At 40.4% G+C, this 23,933-nt stretch overlaps 1 protein-coding gene across 1 annotated transcript; it reads right to left on the bottom strand.

The window, feature by feature from the left end:
- Positions 1 to 783: 783 nt before the first annotated feature.
- LOC134540624 (endoplasmin) lies at positions 784 to 23,798 on the bottom strand. Its single transcript, XM_063383471.1, has 15 exons — positions 23,237 to 23,798; positions 20,899 to 20,985; positions 19,776 to 19,936; positions 18,651 to 18,767; positions 17,092 to 17,293; positions 16,176 to 16,305; positions 15,285 to 15,396; positions 14,284 to 14,468; positions 12,503 to 12,692; positions 11,576 to 11,719; positions 9,697 to 9,960; positions 5,322 to 5,567; positions 2,944 to 3,214; positions 1,898 to 1,998; positions 784 to 1,289 (listed from the first exon to the last, which is right to left on the bottom strand). The coding sequence occupies exons 1-15, from the start codon at positions 23,289 to 23,291 to the stop codon at positions 1,170 to 1,172; spliced, it is 2,385 nt and encodes a 794-aa protein (XP_063239541.1). The 5' UTR covers positions 23,292 to 23,798; the 3' UTR covers positions 784 to 1,169.
- Between the last annotated feature and the right edge of the window lie 135 nt (positions 23,799 to 23,933).

The raw sequence follows: 23,933 nt of genomic DNA on the forward strand, positions 1-23,933 counted from the left end.
AAAGACATAACTTTCCTTTATTCTTCTTTAAACATTTAAAAAGAGTAGAGTAAAAATTTCTTTGAGCCACAGGTGCAGCCTTCGAATTTTTAAAATTTATTATCCTAATTAAAAATAAAATATATATTTTGTGTTGTATAACGTGAGCAAGTATTTTTAACAGGTGTTTTATGCGTGTACTAATTGAGAATTGTTTTTAAAATTTTACATTAGTTGAATTTGATTTTTAAATTGTAAAAAGTTAAGATCAAATTGTATAAGTTTGTTTACAAACTTCATACAAGGACTCAAAATTATGTTTCCTTCAGGTTTTCATTATAGAGTTTTGGACTGTGTCGCAAGTACCCGAGGTTGACCAGATGAGACTAATGAAAAGGGCAGGTGTCTTGAATTTATCGAGATACAAACGATACTGCATTAAGATTAAGATCCGAAACGATATCCCTTGTATTCTTTCCCCCTGTTTTTTAGTACTAAAACAGCTCCTGTGCCTTCTAGCAGGAGGTTTTGGTCGCTATTCATGCCAGGCATTGTGATCATACCCAACGGAAGCGAGTGTGACATTCATCACTGGTCGCTCAACTGCTGCAGAATTTTTTTCAAGATGCAAGTGCACTCAAGAGTGATTTTTTAGAAAATTTAAATTTCCAGTTTGTTTTTTTGGGACCATGCTAGCTGGGTTTGGCATTTGCGATAGTACGTCAAAGGAACAAGATGTTACACACTTACACCTTAATTCATAAATCACGCTACAAAAAAAATGTGACAAAAATAAAAAACAACTCATTTTTAGCAGTCTTTTTTATTAGAAACAATTTGTGTCTGACATACCATTTGAAACATACACACTAACAATACTAGTAAAAAAAAAAAATCTTCATTGATACTTCCACAAATGCAATGTCGAAAAAAAACCTTTGTGTCCGACACACCATCTGAAACATACACTCTAACAAATCTAGTAAAAAAAAAAAAAATCTTCATCGATACTTCCACGAATGCAATGTCGGAAAACAACCCAAAGTTTCACAAGTTGATTTGGCTTCGTAAACCTCGGAACGGTCTGGGCTCAGGAAGAAACCACGACACGCGACCCAGCTCGCTCGCACACATACCCGCCAAGAGCCAATAAATAAACGTCCCGGCACACTCGTGTCCGGCGCGGCACCTCAGAGCTCGTCGTGGTCTTCGCTCTCCTCGTCTCCGTCCGCGTCCGTCTCCTCCACTTCGTCCTGCTTCCCGCCGTCCGTCTCGCCCGCCTCTTCGTCCTCCTCCTCCTCCTCCTCCGGCTGCAACCAGTCACGAGCCCGCTCACAGCCACAGCTTCTCACAGGAGAACATAACACTAGTTCAACTGTAAATAGTTTTACATCACCATATCCAAACCTACTGTTTAAATAATATCCAGAAAAAGGTGCATACTCTTACCAATACTACTGATGGCGAATGGCAATGGAATGGTTAATAGGCAAAGACATACTGGTGCACCTCAGGCAAGTGTGTGATTTGTACATAGTACAAAGCAAGCAGACACTCAAACTACAAAGAACATCAGTAATTACTAAAAGTAAAATGTCTAGGTGGTGTAACGGTTCGTTACATACAAAAATAAACAGATGTTCAACGCCGTCTATGCATTCTAGTTTGAAAAATAAAACAAAATTAGCAATCGGCGTTGAACATCTGTTTATTTTTGTATATAACGAACCTTTACAGTGGTTAGGACAATTATGCACGTAACACGTAACATTAAAATTCTTTCAAAAATTCACTGAAAAGTTTAGTAAAAAAAAAACTTCGGCAGAAGAAAAGAAAAATCCACGGGGAACTTACAAAAGTTCTGAACTGAGCAGCTACGGGAACACCTCTGCGACAGTGCACGGCCGAACAAACTCACCTGCTCGTCCGGGGAGATGCCCAGTGTCTTCTTCATCATGGCCTCCACGGACTCCGCGAAGTTGGCAGTGTCCTTCAGCATGTAGCCGGACCTCAGCGTCGCTGGAACAAGGGAACGTTCGGTACACTTTCCGAGGCTAGCGGGTCCCTGGGATCCCTTCGCCAATCGCAACAACTCAATCGCGCACACGTGCGACGATTAAGTTATTGCTAGAGTTTATAATTTGCTGGAGAAATATTTATCAAAGTAAAGACCCTCTTACGAGAATCCCACTTAAAATGTTCCCTGAATAAGGGTTCTAAAAATTATGCACTTACATACCCATAAATACATACAACTTTACTAGACTGCCAGCCAAATCCTCAAATACCACCAAATCATCAGTATTCAAAAGATGTAATATTCGAGGGAAAAAAATTCCAAGAAAATTGTTGAAGGAAATGTAGTAAATTAAAAAAATTAAACACTGATAAGTTGTGATAAGTATACTATACTTTTGATATGTAATTATATAATTAATTAGAAAATATATTGATTTCGGAACATTTTCAAGTGAAAAAAACAATTGCAGAGTTGAATGTTTTAACTTTTAACACAGTCAATTGAATTTTTTCATTTCTTGCACCTTATATTATTTTTGTTCTTTCGCAACTAGATTAGGATTTGAGAAAATTGCGATTTGATCCCATTGCTCAAATTTACCCCTTTAAAGTTTTCCTGTTAATAAATCCATTTTTTTTGAGTTAAATATGGTAGAAAATAAATACACCTTTAAAAAATAAAATTTGTAAATGTGTGTGTGTAAATAAGTTACGATCAAGCTACGATCAAGAAAAAGTAAAAAATGGAGATGTGATTAAAACTTTAATTTTGTAAAGTAAATTTGTTTAATAGTAAAAATTAAAATTTTCCTTGGATGGAAACAAAAATTATGAACTAAGCAGACAAGCAAAACTACTGTGTCAACAATATTACACAACAAAATATTAGAAAAACACTCGGTTGATCAATTTGCAACACGTCGGAGGGGCGGGCGAGGGACGCACCGGTGCGGAACATCATGAGGGCCATGTCCTTGGCCACGGGGTCCGCCGGGTCGTCCTCCACGCGCCGCCGCAGCTCCTTGATGAGCGGGTGGCGGGGGTTGATCTCCAGGCTCTTCTTCTGGTTCAGGTAGTACGAGCGCTGGGGGTCATCCGCCTTCTGGTGGGCGTTGGACACGGCCAGGCGCTCCATGTTGCCTGTCCAGCCGAACAGGCTGGCCACCAGCGCGCACGGCGAGTCTGACAGGCGCTCCGACACGGCCGCCCGCGAGATCTGCGACCGCCCGCGCCGCGTCACTACCTTCCCTTCCCTACCACGACCCCGGGGACCACCAGGGTCTTTCAACGTATCGTGCTCAAAGATGACGATTCCGTGAGCTGACTTAAGGGGCCCGCCTACCCGGGCACACACACGGTGTGCAGAGCTTCAGGAAAAACAACGCGATTTCAAAACTACTCGAGATATCCGAGTGGGGCCTGTTTACGAATAGCATTTAAGAGTTCGCTGAGGGCCCGAAAAGTAACTTTTAATTTCGGATTAAGTTTTTAAACTGTATTTTTAGAAGCGTTAGAATGCCTAAAACGCGTGTTTTCAGAGTAATTTTTAGGGCATAAAACAATCAGAACAGATTCTTGAAAGCACTTAAGGGGCTTGCGTAACACCTTTATCTTCATTTCTCCGCCATATAATGTTACGGTCACCGCTCATATTTCACAGTTATCCTGTGACGACGAGACGAATGCGCGCCAGTCCAGAGGAGACACCGCGCTAGAAGCACCAGCGAGCGTCGCGCTTATCAACCCGCCTCACTAACACACATACACCCCTCACGAGGCGGGCCCCTTAAGTTCGGTTTGAATTACGATGCGACATGTCGTTTCAACTATAGCTTTCCTGGTATCGGATATCTGCTTGTATTCTGCTCTCTGCCGATTTTAAAGTATCGAGACAGGTTTCCGCGGTATTGAAAAAAAACTACCAGCGAAATTTGTTTTTTAAATACTCGTATAGTCTGTTTGTAAGTGGTGACAGACCACAGAACCTCTATACCGCCAGGTCATGTCAACTTGTGTAATCATTAAAAAACACCAGATAATTACTTACCTGACAAATACGTGACCTACACATGTTTCAACATGCTTGCTTTTAATTTGATCACTTATTTTAGATTTAATAATAAAATCATGGTATACCCCAGAAAATTTATAAAAAATATATTATGAGCCAACTAATTATTTATCGGTAGACAAGATTTCATGGTTAATTGCGGTAAAACCAAAATAACTCCAAAAAGCAAATAAAAAAAAAGGAAATTTAATACACCACACACCACTAAAATGCAAGTTATATAATGGAATTAAGTAGCATTTAACTAAAACTCAATTCAAAACATTAAGAACAGTAATCTTTTAATGTTTGAAATTCAAGGAATGTCAATATTTATGGATGAACCAGAAAAATTAAATTGGTTTTATTGTGCATCTTATTGAATCACTTTTAAACCAAATGCTCCCTAATCTATTTTTACTGTTCTGAACGTACCAGTTTTAGACCAATTTATTGCAAATTATTTTATCATAAAATTGCACCATGTAAATTTTAGCACAATTTTGGCGAACCAAGTATTAAAAAATAGCCTTTTTATATATATATATATATATATATATATATATATATATATATATATATATATATATATATATATAAAAAAAAATAACAAGAAAATCCTCAGGTTTTAAATACACGAAATTGAACTAATAAAAAATTCCTAGTCTATTCATCAAGTGTGGGCAGTCATTATAAATGTTGGTTGTAGCATCAGGTATCTGTTGTGTTCTAGTTTGGTCGCTACCAGTCGGGAGACGGTGGGGAGGAGAGATGGCGGGAGAGGGGAGACGGTGGGGAGGGGTGACTGCCGGGGAGGGGAGACCGTGGGGAGAGGAGATGGCGGGGAGGGGGACGGCGGTGAGGGGAGACGGCGGGGAGGGGAGACGGCGGGGAGGGGTGACGGCGGGGAGGGGTGACGGCGGGAGGGGAGACGGCGGGATGGGAGACGGCGGGAGGGGAGACGACGGGATGGGAGACGACGGGATGGGAGACGGCGGGAGGGGAGACGACGGGATGGGAGACGGCGGGAGGGGAGACGACAGGATGGGAGACGGCGGGAGGGGAGACGGCGGGATGGGAGACGGCGGGAGGGGAGACGGCGGGGAGGGGTGACGGCGGGAGGGGAGATGGCGGGGATGGGAGACGGCGGGAGGGGAGACGGCGGGGAGGGGTGACGGCGGGGATGGGAGACGGCGGGAGGGGAGACGGCGGGAGGGGAGACGGCGGGAGGGGAGACGGCGGGAGGGGAGACGGCAGGGAGGGGGGCAGTCACCTGGTCCTTGAGCGCCTCGTCGGCCAGCCACTTGGTGAGCGGCTCAAACTGCTGCTTCAGCCCCTCCAGTCTCTTCTTGGCCTTGTCTCCCTCCGAGATGGTAAAGCCCTCCTTGGCCACGTTCTGGAACTTCTTGCCCTCGAACTCGGGCAACGCCGAGATGCAGTACTCGTCCACGGCCTCCGTGAGGTACAGCACCTCATAGCCCTTCTTCTGCAGGCGCTCCACGAAGGGCGAGTCCTCCACCTGCGCACGGCACGCGTCTCCCTCCGGTCACAGTCTGCTGCAGCTGGTATAGGTAGTCAAGTAAGATGTTTAAGTTGGCCAACCTGATAATTAGACAGGTAGTATGTAGTGATGGCAGCCCCAGCTGCATCCAGTACTAACTGTATACTGTATTGTGTGTGACATGTAGGGATGGTCGGGTACCCGAAATTTCGGGCAGTGTTTCGGGTATCAAGTATACCCGAAATTCCGGGCGGGTATTTCAGTGCCCGAAAATATCGGGCACCATGGAAAACGGCAATACCGCACGGCGCAAGTAAACAAAGCTTCTTTTTTTTGGAACGCGCGGAGCTGCAGGAACATGTCACGCCGCCGCCGTCCCGGCACCAGCCGGAGAAGCGAGTGTGCGTGAGAGATAAGATAAAGAAGGTGCCCGGTCAGCAAGTGTGTTTCTGGGAGGGGGAGACAGATATAAGAGAGCGAGCCCTGCAGCAAGCGGAAGTGGTCAAGGTCAACATTTACCGTTACTCTCGCTGGCTGACTAACGATGCAGCTGGTCACCCGCCTCTCTCTCTCTCTCTCACACACACACACGCGCGCGCACGCACGGCGGATGCTCACTGCTCAATAGTCACAAAGTAGTGTTCAAGGCCGGTGGAGCTGCTTGCTGTGCGCGAGAAGGATTATAAGCTGACTTTAATTACACACATTGTAGTTGCGTGGCATTTGCAGAAAATGGTTGTGATTTGTTTCTATTTAATTCATGTCATTATTTTACCAAAATGGATACCAGTGGAAGTGTAGGTCAATCAGCAGTGACAATGAACCTTCAAGCAGCTACCCAAACACAATTTAGTTAATAAGCACTTTATTTCCAAGATTAATATGCACTCTATTTTTTAGTTTAATGTTTAACTTTCATATCAGTGCGGTATAGTAAATAAATAAAAACAGTTCAGGTTTGTCAATGCAAACTTAAGTACGACTATTTTATGTTCAAAATTTATTTCATTAACTGATTTTGATGCCCGACCGAGATTGCCCGAGCCCGAAAATTTTGGACAATTACCCGCCCGAGCCCGCCCGAAGTCAAATTTCTCTGCCCGACCATACCTAGTGACATGTGAAGCTTATGTATGCAGGGTCTCCACAGTTAGTACTTTCGTACTAGATCTAGTACATATTCTTTAATATAATAATATTATTGTAACTCCAATATGTTTTATTATTAAGCGTAATTATTTTTAAAAAAAACTATGGAATTTATGTGTGTGTGGTGTGATATTTAAGTTCGAGCATTGCAATGTCATAATAACTTCCTAAATTGTTAAAAATCATAACAAATTATAATTTAGTACTTTTTTTTCTAATCTAGTACTTTTTTCTCGCCTAAGTTGGTACAAAATATTTTTTCCTTGTGGAGACCCTGTATGTATGGTTATTAAAATATCTAAAGTGAACCATACAACTTGAACACAGTCCACAGCCAGCTACTAAACACCACTGAAAGGTCTACAACCGGTCTTTGTCGGGACCTCGGCCATAAAGATTAGCAATTGTTACAGGATCATCTAGCGTCGAAGTAGTCATTTCTCGTACTTTATGACATAAAAAAATTAATTAGTCTTTACTGAGCTCTTTAATCATGTAAATCTCTTCAATAAATTTCATTTTTACTCATCGCTTAACACAAGCAAAAACTATTATTGGTATCAGAAACAACATCCTCAGTTTCATTATTAACACAAGAAACGCAGGTAAAAACAGTATTTAAGGAGCTAAATACCATAGCGAAACACTCACAAAGTGTATGAGCGAAATACTTGTTTTCTGCAAGAGTTTATAACAAAATACATATTAAACTATGTACACAATACAATGTATTTTTAATTCTCTAATTTTTAAGCGACTGGAATAATATTTTTTATTAGAGTCCATGACAAAATATAAGGAAATTTAAGGGCCCTTAATGAGTGAAAATCAATTTGGGGAGGTAAAAAAAACCAGGTAGTTTAAACAGGTGATACCAAATGCGAAAATCTGGAATCTGACTTGCTATAAACCAGAAAAATAATGTGTTGAAACGAAAGCCAACAGTAACAATAAACGTGTAAAAATAATGTGTCCTGGCAATCAATGTCAACAGCCGGAATATATTTTTATGGATTATCATAAACTTTAATAAAATGAATGCACAACCTAAATAAACATGAACTTCTGGATTCTCTTTTCAATATGCACAAGTGACCTTAATGAACACTTGAGTCTGTTAATAGTTGTGTTACATTTAGTTATTTACACATCAGCAACTGTCAAATTTATTTTGTACTGTCATTAGTAGAGACCCCGAAAAATGGTGAAGCGCGAAATTCACGAAATAAAGCGAAAATTTGATACTTTAAACGAATTTTGTGACTTTCCTTTGATTTTGACATAGTCGCGAAATTCACGAATTTTCGCACAAAATAATGTCCTTATGTCGTAAGTTCTATTTATTTACACCATCATAAACATAGGCGTGAAATAAACATAGACTGAAAGACTAGTGCCGTGATATTATCTTCGTTTTGACACGTTACTGAAATCCACGTATTTTTATTACTCTGTTTACAAGCAGTAAATATTGCCATCGCAAATGAAAACAAAATGTAAAAATTGTCAACAATCGATATGTGCGCACTACCAACATAACAAATTGACTCTACAGTTTTCGTGTTTTGAATAATAGTCGTTTCTGCCGCAAGGCGCAATGGTGTAGATTTTTCTAACCTAATTTAATCACATCGAGCTAAGATGGCAGTCCTTTTGCGTGCACATTTCTATGAGTGTTTACAACTACCGTCCACATTTTGTAAGTTTTGTGATACAATTGAATTTGTGGCTAAGATGCCGAAAACTTCGACAATGTTTGATCGCGAAAGAGAGATAATATCGGATGATTTTATATTTTTGATCAGCGGGACAAAATTATGATGTACAAGTTCTGCAACGTGCGGGTTGATTGTACACGCAAAGACACGTGCAAAAATCATGTGGCAAATGACACACACAAAACAAAAAAGACAATTATTTTATCAAGCATTCTACCATGTCTAAACAAATCTCGAGAGGCGACAGCGTGAATAAAGCAAACAAGCTTGAAAGTGCAGAAAACAAGGTTTTTTTTTCTTCTGATTTTGTTAATATGATGCTGTAAGTTAACATTCCTTTGGAAAAAGCTGATCATCCAGCTATGAGGGAATGGTGTAACACCCATGTTGAAGGTTAGCCTTATTTATTTAGAAATGTTTTCCCCCTCTAATAAAAGTTCATAAGCATATGTAGGCCTACAATATTATCGATTAACTTACCTTTACTTCAAATAAATATGCAAGTACCTCAGATTAACAAACACATAAATAGGATGGATTGCATTGTGAAATGGTGAGCACACCACAATATATTTTTGACTGATTGATTGATGGTTTGACTCTGTAATCTAGCAGTACCTAATCTAGAAAAGGTTAGGTTAGGTTTGGCTAAGAATTTTGAAAAAAATAAGCCCATTAATATTTTTCAGCGATAACCTTATAAATGCTACCTATTTATAAGTATATTGTAAGTTATGTATACATTTTAGGTGCAGGGGATTTGCCATCAGCCAACACTCTTAGAGAAACTTATGTCCCAAAAATTGGCCAGGCAAATAAGGAAGCAGTAAGGCTATGATTTTTTTTTTACACCGCCAATGGCATAATTTTTTCACAATTTTTTGGGGTCTCTACTGATTGCTTATTTTTACACAGATTTTTTGCACCGCTTGCTAATTTTTACACCGGTTTTTTGCACCGCTTTTGTCATTTTTTTACACCGAAATGAGCCAGTTTTATTTACCATTTTCTGGGGTCTCTAGTCATTAGAGTCATTTATATTTGTGTCTGTTGTGTCATTTGTGCTTGTGTCCTTAGCGTAATGTCATTGTATGTATGTGTATGTACGCACGCGCCCATGTGCGCATACACGCCCACACCCACACATGCCCACACCCACGCGCACACAGCATTTTTGTCTTTGTGTTGTGCCTACCCCCAAAGTTCTAAAACTGTTTGTTGTCGTATTGCAAATAAATAAATGAAACTTCGACATCCTCTCGAGTGAACGTGAGAAGCACCTCCTGGCGGTTGGCGCCCGCGATGTAGTAGATGAACTGCTGCTTGTCCTTCATGCGCGACACGTAGTCGGCCAGCGACGTGTAGCCCGGCTGGTGCGACGAGCCGAACATCAGCAGCTTGGCCAGGCGGGTGCGGTTCGACGGGTCCTCGATCACGCCCAGCTTGATGTTGGTCGAGTACTCCTTCCAGAACTTCTCGTAGTCCGCCTTGTCCAGCTTCTTGAACATGTCCAGGGCCTTGCGCACCAGCTTCTTCTTGATCACCTGCGACAAGCCACCGCTCCATCACTACACCACTCCACCGCTCCCGTCCGCATCCCGAACCACCAGCACCCACCAGCTCGGTGGATTCCATCTTTACCGTCATTCAAGACACGCATGCATCAAGCACAATAACGTCGACCAACCGCTAAAAAAATTTGCGGTTGCATGCTCAAAACGTTTACATGAAATAATACCACATAATATTGATGCGTGATATTTAAAAAAAAACTGCATTAAAATCTTTTGAATATTCTTCTGTGAAGTTCCAATACTATTAATACGAATCAAAAAAATGCAATGTTAAAAATCCAAAAATCACATGTTTCTCCGTAGGCCTTTAGCCATGTCTGTAGTTGTCAGCTAGAGATTGCTTTAAATTTACTTTACTTTTTTTTTGGGAGAAAAAAATAGGTAGGAACTAAATTTTTTTTACATAGTACACATTTAAGATTTTTTAATTATTCACTTAACTAAATATTTAAGAATTCAAGTCTATATTTTAACAAACAAAACAAGGTAACTGCTTTGCATTTCAGTGTTATGCGGTGTTTGGAGACTTCAATTCCGCTGTTATTTTGGTTATAATCATGCCTCTAACTACAAATGGACCAATCAAATCCTCAAATACCGTAAAATCATTAGTATTTTAAGGATTCAATATTTGAGGAAAAAGATAAAATGAAAAATATCAAAGAAAATAAAGTAAACTAAGAAATTCAATACTGGTAACCTCTGAAGTTTACTAGGTTGCAAAATATATATATATTTTTTTCATTTATAGCCTGTTACCATTCCCCAAGATATTGCATTTTTAACAAGTAATATATATATAAAATTACAGTATGTACTGATTCTGGAAATTAAGTTTGTAAAACCAACATTTAAAGGGTTAAATGTACCAAACTGCCCGAAAGCAACTTGAAAACCGACTGTCGCGATTTTTTCCAGAGTCTTTGGCAAGGTCATGTTAACTACCTACACAGAGCGCTCCGAATCTTAACAGGGGGGCCAAAAACATTGTGCGATGTTTATGTGAGAATTATTTTATCCAAATTTTGATGCTCTAAAATTACAGCACGACTATCATGCGCTTGCGACGATTACGTGATAAAACACTGTAATCCAAATTTCTTAATAAAACTTGTTACATGTTACAATTTTTCTTTTTAATTTTTTTTAAAATGAGTCCTTTTGGTGTACTGTCTACTGGCCACAAAAAAATGGAAAACAATAACTTGATGTGGGATGTTGGATCGCAGTATCAAGATTACTCACGAATACCGAATGGCAGTGGCGTAGCCAGGATTTGTGTATGGGGGGGTGTTAAGAAGCATGCCCCCCCCCCCCCCCCATGTATTAAAGCGGTGGGGGGTCTGGGGGGTCCTCACCCGTGAAAATTTGGATTTTAAGTTGTAAAATAGTGCTATTTTAACAGTTTTCAGTACTTAAATATTTAAATATTGTAATGGTAATTTTTTTTATTAATTTTAATATAAAATTTGTTTGAATGATGAATAAGAAATCAATTAAATATTTGGTGCTAAGGGGGAGGTTTTAACCCCTAAAACTCGCCCCTGCCGAATGGTGTTGGACGCCGGCAGCGGTGCCGCCTCACCTTGATCAGCTTGTGCTGCTGCAGCGTCTCGCGAGACACGTTCAGCGGGAGGTCGTCCGAGTCCACCACGCCCTGCACGAAGCTCAGGTAGTTGGGCATCATGTCGTTGAACTCGTCCGTGATGAACACCCGTCGCACGTACAGCTGCGCAGCGGGAAACAAACACTCCCCTCGTCCCCTCGTTCGCAACCCTTCCAGCTCCACCGCGGGCTAGTTGGATGTTTAAGTCTTCCAAGAAATACAGACGTTTCCACACGAGTTGATCGACATCTGTTCGAAACGTTAAGATGTTTGCAACACAAGAAACAAAGATCAATAACTACATTTCATTATCTCGAACGTAGGATAGATACATGTATTAAAAAAAGGGCTGTGATATCGTGAAATTGTTGCTTGGATTCAAAATACTTAATAATATTATAAATTAGATCCACCATATTTACCTGAAAATACTGCGACTGAATATAATGCGACCCCAAACTTTTTGATCAAGAGTTTGTGAAAAAATAATTTATGGGGTAAAATCAACAATTCAAAAACACAGAAATCCTTCACAGTATTCTAAAGTGTTATCCTGTCTCATCTACGTTGACGCCTGCAAAGAGATGGGAACTCTGTAGAAGAATTATACCGTACGTACATGAATTCTAACGATTTCGAAGATGAAATGCGGTAACAAAATTTGGCAGCTACGGCCGTCGAGAGAAACTATGGACCCGAGAAGGAGAGGAGGGGGCATTGATTTAGGGAGGGGGGAGGATATTATTTAGCCCCCCCCACGTTCCCTTACTTAATTTTTCAAACCCCACAAATAATAAAAAAAAGCTTAAAGTTACAGTTGCATAATTGCAAACATTACCTTGTGGGAATATAACTGTAATATTCCTGGCCTACTATCTGGATCGGCAGACCGGCCGAGGCTCTCACCTTGATGTTGTCGACCTTGGAGCCGTACTTGTTGAAGCTCTCGCTGGGCTGCGCCTTGGGCACGTACAGCAGCGACTTGAAGGTGACCTCCCCCTCCGCCACGAAGTGGATCTTGGTGAAGGGCGGGCTGCTGTCCTTGGTCAGGGACTTGTAGAACGCGTTGTACTCGTCCTCAGAGATCTCAGAGGGCCTGCGCACACCACACCACACGCTGCCTCCAGCCGCGAGCACACACAGCCAACCAGGGGCGTGCAAACAATATCATCTTCGGGAAATTATGAAGGGGGGAACAAGAACCACTCTGCTCGCTGCTTGCTTTCACGTTCTTACCTTTTTTTCTTTTTCGTAGCAATGATTTATTTAGGATTTCAGGAAGGAAGGGGAAAGATTACCCCCATAAAACCTCCCTTTACGTATGTCCTTGCAACATAGTGTAAACATGCCAGCAGTGATGAGAAACTGCTCCCTGACTCTTGACAGGGCATGACAGACAGATGATTCAGAGAGTAACACTTTGAAATACAGGAAGAATTGGGAACAAGGGACGAGAGAGGGAGTGAGACGGAGAGGGAAAGGGAGAAAGAGTACAGGGAGGGGAAAATGAAGGGAAGAGAAGGGAAGGAGGGGGGGATCAATAGGTGACGAGAGAGTGAAAGACGGGGGAAAAGCAATGAAAATAGGGGAAAGATAGAAAGGTGCATTCCATTTAGGTACCAAGGAATGAAAACACGTTGCTTCAACTTGAATTCTTTAAAAAAGATTTTTAGGCAGTTGGAAGTAATAGAAAACACCCTACTACAGTTGCCTTGTTATTTTCTATGTAGGATATTTTATCTTGTATCCAAATATTCTGTTTTACATTTTACTTCCCATTAGCTGACAACGAACAAAACATTCGCATGCAGATTTTGATTTTACCCTAATATGAAAAAGGTGATCAAGACACACGAAAATCAATGCAAGAAGTTAAATGAACACTGTTTTAAGGACGTCAAGTGTGTTCACATGTCCCAGGCTGCGGGAGCCTCTGCCCCTGCCCGGGCCCCGAGAGTGCAGCCAGGGGCGCAACAACTAACTTTCCAAAGGGGGGGCAAAATATTACCTTTTTATAAAGAATCATCGATCCCCGTATTGAAGCGGGGGGTCCGGGGGTCCTCCCCCGGGAAAATTTGTATTTCAAGGTGGAAAATGGTGCTATTTAACAGAGGTGCCCCCCCCCCCCCCAACCTAATGATGCGCCCCCCCCCCCCCCCCCAAATTTTTTATGCCATTTTCTCAATGATTTACCCAATTATTTTATAATATTATACTTTTTAGTATTATATTTTATCACATTTTGCATTAATTAAAACTGATTTTATAATAATAATAATTTTGGTCATATCAGGTAATATTTCCATCCTGAACAGACAGATGCCAAACTGCTTTTGTTGAGGAAAGTGCAGGGTTGCCAATTTGATTTACAAGATCCCTTTCAATTATCAAAGCACCAGAAACGTATTTTAACATTAGAAGCTATAATTATGTAAATAATATATACATTTTTCTCGTCTTTTAACCACCCCCCGCTGAAATTTTAATGAAGCAGTCTGCGTTGTTACCCCCCCCCCCTTGTGGGCACCCCTGCATTTAAGCAGTTTTATTATCTAAAAATTGATTACACAGCACTTTCTTTGCCCTCGTTTGCCCCCACTTCAAGGCTTCAGAGTGGGGGGGCAAAACACCCTTGCCCCCGCCCGGGCCCCGGGAGTGCGGCGGCGTGCGGACGTATGCGGACGTACTTGCGCGTCCACAGGGGCTTGCTGTCGTTGAGCAGCTCCCAGTCCCACACCGTCTTCTCCACCTCCCTCGTCTTGGGCTTGTCCTGCGCGTCGTCCTCCACCTTCGCCTCCTCGTCCTCCTCTCCGCTCTCCGCCTTGTCCTCGTCCTTCTCGTCCGCGTCCAGGGGCTCCTGCACCTTCACGATCTGCCACACGCGCGCGCCCGTTACCGTCGTGATCCAACAGTGTCGTACACTACCCGTGACTGGCCCACGTGCGGACAATGTTCTCACAATCATGCTTCAGTACGTGCGGTGAGGCCCCTTAATTCCTGGGGGAACCCGGGCCCTCTGCTCTCCTAGCCTGCGCCTCACATGCCAGCTATAGTTGAATCACATGGTGTCTGCTCCAATATACTTCACATTCATACTGGCCAATATAGCTATAGTGTTGAATTACCTATCTTTATCTGCAAAATAAATACTGGAAATAACTATGACTTTGTAAATATTTAAATCTTTAAATACAATTAAGTAAGAACAGTTAATTGTTCAGATTTGATTAGTCTTAATAACCTAACACTTCAAAACATTTAATACTAATAATTGTTAATCCAATTTAGTTTTCCTTATGAATTTGTAATGTATCCAAAATTGAATATATTCATGTGATATAAAAAACCCAAGTGATCACACTACCAAAATCATGAACTATAATCATAATTTTAAACACACAATGAGTATCCAAATTTATTTCACTACTGTCTTACAAAACATTAGTGGGGAAAAAAAAAAAAAACAAAAAAAAAAAAACAGATGATTCAAAACACAAAGTATTATTTGTGTTATTTTCATTACAAATATTGAAATTCAATTATTTTTTCATAATAATATAGTATTACAATTGATATTTGGATCAAACTTAAGAAACATATTCACACAAAATCAATAACGATACCAAAGCATGAACTGAAAGCGTTTAGAGCAGGTCGAATACAGAGCAATGGCAGTGTCGGGGCCTACCTTGCTGCTCCACAGGGAGATGGGGAAGTTGATGAACTGCGAGTACTTGCGGACCAGGTTCCTCAGCGTGTCCTGCTCCAGGAAGTCCAGCGCCTCCTCCTTCAGGTGCAGGCTGCGGCAACCAACACGCTCACCGTCACCACCTTCGTCCCCGCTCGGCTCCTGCCCTCAGTATCCCTCCCCTTACCACCGCCAGCCCGGCGACAACAGTTCGTTGCCATCGTCATCAGTACATGGTGCATGGCGGCCAGCAAACCCGTGAGGAGAACAGACCTTTTCCCGAGTTTCCCAGCTTCGGAAGAAAATTTTTCTCTCTCCTTAATCACTGAAAATAGTCGGCAATAAATGTAAAAAAAAACTCGAGATTAAAAAATTGTGCAAAGTGAGAAAAAAATCACAATACCTTAAGAGGCCACTCCAGTGATTCAGGGGCACTACGCAACCCACGTTAACCTCATAAGATTCAATGCTATTTTCATTTTGCTTATAACTTAGTAACTAATATAGATTTCGAAATGATGCCTGCTTGATATGCAAGACAACGATGATCTTATCAAAGCCCCTTTATTCAAAAAATTGTGCATAAATTATGGTTTTATACTAATCTTTACTAATATGCATAAGTGTATTGTCTAGGTTTGAACCATAATTTATGCACGTTTTTGAAGAAAGAGGCTTTGTGATAAGAGCATCGTTGTCTTACAATTCAAGAAAGCAGCATTTCAAAATCTATATTAGTTAAATTGTTATAAGCAAAATTAAAATAGCATTGAATCTCATGAGGTTAACACGGGTTGCGTAGTGCCCCTGAAACACTGGAGTGGCCTCTTAAGGTTTTGCACGACTGCCGTGTTGCGAGGTCGCACGGGCCGAGGGGCGCGTGGCACGGACCTGACTCGGGTGCCCCGGCCGAGCGTGTCCCCGCGCGGGTCCTCCGCCACCTTGAAGGAGGACGCGTCCGACTGCCACACGTGCTGCTTGTCGTTGTTGTTCTTGCTCGTCACCACCACCTCGTCCGCCACTGCGACACACGACCGGCCCCCGCGTCACCCGACAGCCGGCAGAACACAACCCGTCCAACCTGCCTCTTACTTCAATTATCATTATGTATTTATAAGAGCAAACACTTAGTCTAGATTTAAAAAAAAAATTAAAAATTAATAAAAAACCTTTTCTCTTCGACATGGTTCCCACTCCTTTTATCTAAAAAAAAATTCAAGCACTTTTTAAGCACATTCAAGGACTTTTTCAAAAATTTCAAGGACCCAAATACTATGAAATAATTTAAGTATGTATGTTTTGAACACGTGCAGAATTGTTTTTTTTTTTCTGTCTATTACTTACAAACAGAAAGATAAAAGCTTATCGGAGGAACAGTAACATTGCAAACTGGCCGAGTATAACATTATGATTATACCAAACTTTTATCAGAAAAAAAACATTGATGACACCATAACTGCCGATAAAAAAATAGTACATAGAAGATATCTTATTGTATGCCGTCGAAAAACGGGGAATTAATCTACGTAAAATTTATTTGAACATACCATAAATATCGTTCAATTAAATTGCTGTGCCCCACTTTTTAACTTGTTCTAAATAAATACAACGTAATTATAACTCTTAAAAACAGTGTTAAATTTCATCAAGCACTTTTAAGCAACCTAAATTTTTTTTTTCAAGCACTTTTAAGGGCCCTTGATTTTACTTCGAACCATTTCAAGCACTTTTCAAGGACTTTCAAGGAGCGTGGGAACCCTGTTCGAGAAATACGTAAAAATAACCACACACACACACACACACACACCGAGGAAGGCGGAGTAGAAGCCGACGCCGAACTGGCCGATCATGTCGTGCAGGTCCTCGCGCGCCTTCTCGTCCTCGCCCATCTTGACCAGGAAGTCGGCCGTGCCGGACTTGGCGATGGTGCCCAGGTTGTTGGTGAGGTCGGCGCGCGTCATGCCGATGCCCGTGTCGATGATGTGCAGCATGCGGCTGTCCTTGTCCGCCTGCAAACCCCAGCGTCGCCTCACCACTTCACCTCGTCACAGCGTCACCTCGCGCCGGTCCCACCGAGGGGAAAAAATTATTATCTGACAAGGGAGCTACAACATCAGAGCGTTGCGAGACTTCCAGTTGCTCGAGGGGGATCATTAGGTTCGTGTTGGGGGAACCGGTAGAGACAGCAGAAATGTGGAAGACAATAGAAATGATGCAGCATACTTGCATATTTTTACACTTTTACAAACACATACTTGCACAACATTATTTAGCACTCGCATACTTGTGCATGCTTATTTCAATCTGCGACATCAGCCAAAGAGAATTAGATTTCCTACACCTAATAACACGATAAGCATGAAGACAAAATATTTACCTTGCAGCACTGACAAAAGGGTGACTAAGCACCAGTTAAAAAAAAATAAAAAAATAAATAAATAACAGACGGATAAGAAGTGTGAAATCAGAAGCAATATGTTGTGAAGTAAAACAATTACATATAATGGAATGTACTGTGCACACTGGGTGAGTCGGTAAACAAAATATTTATGTAATTTGTGGGTCGAGTATAAGTGAGACAAAAATAAAATAGAGGTTCTAAATTGCTTAATTTTCAATTAAATGTAGTTTTCTTTTTAAATACATACTTTACAATATTCTTTTAGAAATACACCATTGGTTACACAGTATGTCAGAGCTAAACCTCGATAACAGATAAAAATATGAATATGCAGGCACACAAAAAACAAGCCAAGAAAAGCTCAAATCAGTCAAAATTTTGACATAGGCTGATTTTGGATTTTTTTTTCCCTGTATGTTTGCACATTCATATTTTTTTTTTCTGATGTTTCTCCACGACATAATGTGTAACTAGCTCTGGCATATGTTTTAATAAAGTATTTTAATGACAATCTTTTACATTGCAAGAATCATTCAAAGATCATCACAATATTCACACACTAAAATTTAGTTGTTTCCAAAAAAAACTCCTTTCTGCCTGAACTGCATCACCTCAATGCATAAAGTTGACAATCACAACACAAGACATTTCGAAGTCTCTTCCAAAATACTCTCGCAAACTAGTCAAATGTTTACACAAAATACATTTTATCATCAACTTTTACTTTTCGTACACACAATCTGCACGTCTCTTGCAAATTATTTCTTTCGCGATAAAATATTTTTCTAATGTAAATCTTAACATAAATTTTTTTCCAATATCCTTCACTACATGATGCATGAGTCTCCATCAATCATGCAATTTATTTCCAGACCATTACTTACTCCCCTCAATATTCTACAATTTTTCCAAGGATGAACTTAGCGGTAAAAGGGCAGCAAACAGCACTGTTTTGCAACACAAACCTTAATTTTAATGGAAAGTTCTTCCAAGCCACCCAACACCCCGTGGTCAGTCAGCGAGAGAAGACGGATTTTGTCAAGTGCATCCGAAGCATTGGATATCAACTCTCGCAAGAAGATCTGTGAACAAATTTTTTTTTTATAAACATACATAAAATAGCAGCCTGTTTAATTCTGGCTAAGCATAAGTTAACTAAAGCAATTTTTAGAGTCAATAAGTCACTTACAGTATAATCAATTAAATTAAAAATAACTAAAAAAACAGCTTCATTCAATATTACATCATAAATAATTTTTTTTATAAGGTATCATATATAAACATTCCTTCATATTAACTATTCAATTTACATTATTATAAAAACTGATAATTGTACATCACAAGTTTAAAATACCAAAGATATAAAATGTTTATAGAAAATACGGTATTTCTAACATTTAAAATTACTGATAACAAGTCTATTACATAAGACCCCATACCACAAAAATAAAAACCTGTGATAAGTAGGTAAACAAAATCATCATTAATAACGTTTCAAGGCAGTTGCTTGGCAATTGAAGAGATTTCGAATTTTAACAGTTGGGCTTCCTTCTGAGCCTCTTTCAATTGTTTTGTCTCTCTACTTGCAATGCTTGAATCATTTGTGATCATGGCCAACACTATAATCACAGCAGACGGTGGAAGTTAGAATCTTTCCATCCACTGCTCGCATAGACTACGCGGTCAAAATGGCCAAGTATCGGTCTCAATGTACATCACAGCGACATGCTATTCCGAGATCAGTGCCGAAATCGCGAAACAGGCGATAAGGTCTATTGCGGTTTGTAAATGCAGTCTTGTCTGTCATGTTAGGAATTACAGGGGAAAACATATGTGTGTCCTTAAACAAATTTAAAAAAAAAAAAAAAAAAATGTATTTTAACAGAGTGGGAGAAAAGCGTGTTGTTTCATAAGTCTGTATAGAAATTCCAGAAATTTTTTTTTGTTTTCCCTGACCGTAGCGCCCCTGGTTTTGTTTCTTACGAGACGTGTGGACATCCCGACTGATGTTTTCCCCTTTAGACTCCACCTAACAGATTTCCCTGACCGCAGCAGCCCCTGGTCTTGTTCCTCACGAGACGTGTATGTACCTCCTTGTTGCGGTACAGGGAGTTGATGATGAGCTTCATCATGCGGTTGACTTCGGCCTGGAAGTGGTGCTCCTCTGCGTGCTCCCGGAGCTCCTTGAGCTGCGCCACGCTCAGGTGGTCAGCGCTGATGGCCTCCTCCTCGCGCCGCACCACCTCGTCGTCTGCGAGCGACACACGACCAGTTACAAGCATACCATGCAATAGTGCATTCCTCAAAATATATTTAAATTCATTATTAAATGCAAGAGCCTGAACTCCTCTCTGTATCCACAAGTTAATTAATAAAATATCTTTTTAGCCAAAACAATATTTAAAACAATACTATTGACAAAAAAAAATCGTCTACTGTATTAATCTGCTAACGACCATATTCGTAAAAACGTCATCTTCGTCCCAAGTTTCGACAACCGGGCGGAAGTAAAGTAAACTCATAAATTCAACTCTATAAAAAGAATGCTGTCGAGAAATGTGTCTGCTGTAAATGATGTGTGTCGAAAGCCCACAGCACACGGTACAATATTTTCTACTAGTTTGCTTACTAGAATGCTTACTGGTTTCTGTACTGTGTAGGCTACAAGCTGAAACACTAGGTGCGCTACAAGTTTCTGCTGCACACGATTCCAGCTGCCTTACTAGTTTTGATAAGAGAATATTCTCCACAATAAATTTTTATTATGATAATTCACATTTTATACTGCATACAAACAAGGCTGCTTTTTGTAAGCATTTATTAAAATGAGGAGTTGGTCACTATTCCACTTATTTCCGTCCATGTTTATCACGACATGCGCGCTTAAAAGTGTAAACAACCCCTCGTGCTGTTTTCGTGAGTTCTGATTGGCCACTCCTTAAATATTGGAACACACCAAGCAAAGAAAATAGGACGCTGTCTATTACGCGAAACCAGTAGCCCAGCTATTAGTACAGCTACTAGTATCCAGTTTGAATTCGAGTGAAGAAACTAGTGGTAGAGCCAGTACGACTCCTAGCATACAATATTGTAAGGAATATTGTACCGTGTGCGGCGGGCTTTATAAGTGAGTGGTTACTGAAGCCAGTGGGCGGGGAGGTGTAGGGGTGTAGGGGCTGGCGACAGACACTAAAGGGGGGCATCTCGCTGCACCTGTGCGGAGCGCCTCCCTGCTGGCACCGAGGTCAGCGTCCACCGTGTTCACGCCATCCGCAGCGTCGTCCGCCCTCGCGCCGCCGCCTGCAGGAACCAACCAACACTCATGACAGTCCGACACTCGCTTCCCCTGCCGAGGTCAAACTGCCGTCGCAGCTTCCGGGAGATACGACCAACAGATGGCTAGTAATGGTTAAATCATTGAATTTATATATCTTTACAGTGATTTTGACATTTTCTTATGTTGCTTACCAAACCTAAATAAATTCCCACTTTGGTTATAATAAGCCTATTTCCCAGAAGCTGCTACTCTGCGGTTTTACCCCTACAGATATGGTGATTGCATACTCAAGGACTATTCAATGGTTCAAAAGTGGAATTTCAAAGAACACACTGACACTATTGATATGAGTTATGATTATGTTTCTCATCTTCAGTTAAAACCAATTAATGACCTTTCAATTAAAAAATAATAATAATGATGATGGAGCAACTACATAAAACACAAGTCTTCATCATCTGAAATAACCAACATCGCCCGGGCTTTACATCAACTTAAGAGACTAAATTCAGGAAAGATAGACGTAGTGTTTTTGAAATCTTTGGTAGACAGTGATTTTCCTCTTCCTTTGGCCCAAGGTCAATAGTGTAAAATTTTAAAAATATTGATTAAAACCGTGTATTTATTTGGATAAACAAACAAACATTCTTTTTTACGCATTTATAACGTTTTATTGCAAAGCTTGAGGTACTCAATGTCTTCAAGTTCCATGGGCAAATTACAATGACCAAGTGCAGTAATTACACGTGCAGATTTTATAAGCAGTGCTAGCAATAAATTATAAGAAATAAAAAAAATACAAATATTAAAAAGGTAGGATTAATTTTGTTGCGATGTACAAAAAAAAGTATTGATTGCTGCCAACAGTATTTTTGTTTCCCCACCAATTATCAATGCTCAAAATGATAATTTTCGCCCAGATAATAGGCTACATAAATATTTAAATAACGCACCCTACTTCTGCAGGGTCCTGTTCTGGTTGCTGGAGCAACAATGAATCGCACTTGATGCAAGCAGTCAGGGCTGATAAGAGGGAGGGGCAAGCCGTGGGTGAAGGGGGCAAAGTCCTTGGGCCCGGACACCACAGAATATTGAGATTTGAGATCTTTTTTTTTAATGCTTGGGTTTGCCCTGATAGGATGAAATTAAAATACTATTGCTAATATAACTCATAGTAAACCTTACAAGTAACGTTAAATGTGCAGATTGCATTTACAGCTACATTAAGTAAAAGGAAAACCAACAAAAATATTCGTCCCCTGGCCCTCCGTTTCTGTCGATGGCCCTGCGAGCAGTCACATGACACTTGCCTTTTTTACAGTTTTTGGAACCCACTGATCGTGAACGCAGAGCAGTACGCATTAAGATTGCTTTCCCTTCTTTCTTCCAACCCCACATACCCATCACGGCAAAAGATCCGTATCACGTATCAAAGTTTATGCCTTGATTCTGATGGCATGATTCTGTACATTTTAATCCTGTGGTACATGCTTGTGGTTTTAATTTACTGTGTCGAAAGATCCTGCACATAACAAAAACTTGTGATATAACAATATAAAAAGGAAAAGCTATTGCATATTCCACTTAGGAAAATTCATTGTTATACCAGAAGATTTTTGTTGGACCAGGATCTTTCGACATACTAAATTAAAACAGCAAGCATCATGTACCACATGATCAATGCATACAGGTTCATGCCATCGAGATCAAGAGATTAACATGGATACATTACACGGAAGAATTACCTCCATCTCCAATCTTGATGTCCTCCAACTTACAAACATTTGTCATGGCATGGGTCTTGCAGGAGCATGCTGCTAACATTGGTCTGGCTGAGGTATGCGCTTTAGCCCTCTCCCTTCTGCCCATTCCACTTCCATAAAACCTTAAATACTCAGGCTTAAAACCAATGACAAAGAAAGAAATGGTTTCAGTTTCCCCTGGGTATCCAGCAACCAATGCGAGATTGGCCAACCTGGATCGTTCCATTCTAACAAAACCTATTAAGAGTACATTAAAATTACCTAAACACTCACAGAGATTCCACGATCCTATGTACTCCTGCAACTCTGGTTTCGAACGGTAACATAACCCCGGGAAATAATCCTATTGTTAGCATCTAAAAATATTCCACCTCGTCTATGTTCAGACGGTAGTCACTATTGCTACCCATTGTTGCTGTGTCGACGCTTTTTATATAAATTGTAGTATCTTTAAGTAAACATGTTTTATTACAGGTATCACCCGGCTTAACTAGAAGCCCATTCCACTCACCGCAAAACAGCACGAGTCCCAAAACCAAGCAAAGTTTCTTCGTCAGGTCGTACATCTTCAAAACATTTGAAATATCAGTTCTTAACTATAGGCTTTTAACAGTTCGTAGCACAATCACGTACTACACGCAGCTTCTTAAATGGCACTAAAATGTTATCTTCTTGGCTGACAAGCTCAGGAACAACCCAAATACACACGTTTTACGTACTGTCAGTCGTGGTTTTCCTGACCAATCGAGAATAACCAGCGAATCCGCAATAGCCAATAATATGTTAAAACGTCACGCTTTTTTTTTACGCCAGCCAATCAGAAATTCTAAAATATCCACGTGTTAAACTTTAGAGAAGTGGGTGGTGTTTTCAATGTAGCCAATATTCTCATTTACAAAACCCTAAGCAAATATGGAAAAGTCCTATTAATATGTAAAAAGTATTAATGCATGTTCACTGTTTTATTAAAAAGTTAAATTATATTATAATAATTGTAGGTAGGTAATTAAAAACTGTTTGAGATTTTTACATTTTATAAAAAATATACTACTATCTAGTTACAAAATAATATTATCATTAAACCTAAAGCATAGAGATAATGTGCAAATAGAATGCATTTATTGGCGTTTTGCAGAGTTAATTTTTAAGCTCTTAATGGAGAAAAAAATTAATTTGTCTTAAGTCACAACTTTGCTAACCACCCCATT

Source organism: Bacillus rossius, chromosome 17, assembly GCF_032445375.1.
Source record: "Bacillus rossius redtenbacheri isolate Brsri chromosome 17, Brsri_v3, whole genome shotgun sequence".
NCBI lineage: Eukaryota > Metazoa > Arthropoda > Insecta > Phasmatodea > Bacillidae > Bacillus > Bacillus rossius.

What these genes read in the sequence shown, in the direction of transcription:
- LOC134540624 (XM_063383471.1), bottom strand. Translation starts at nt 23,291, where the DNA reads ATGTACGACCTGACGAAGAAACTTTGCTTGGTTTTGGGACTCGTGCTG. An exon ending in GGGACTCGTGCTGTTTTGCG is followed by an intron (nt 20,986 to 23,236) that starts GTGAGTGGAATG and finishes TGGTTCCTGCAG; the next exon opens with GCGGCGGCGCGAGGGCGGAC. An exon ending in CGGGCGCCAACCGCCAGGAG is followed by an intron (nt 5,568 to 9,696) that starts GTGCTTCTCACG and finishes TGCCGTGCGCAG; the next exon opens with GTGGAGGACTCGCCCTTCGT.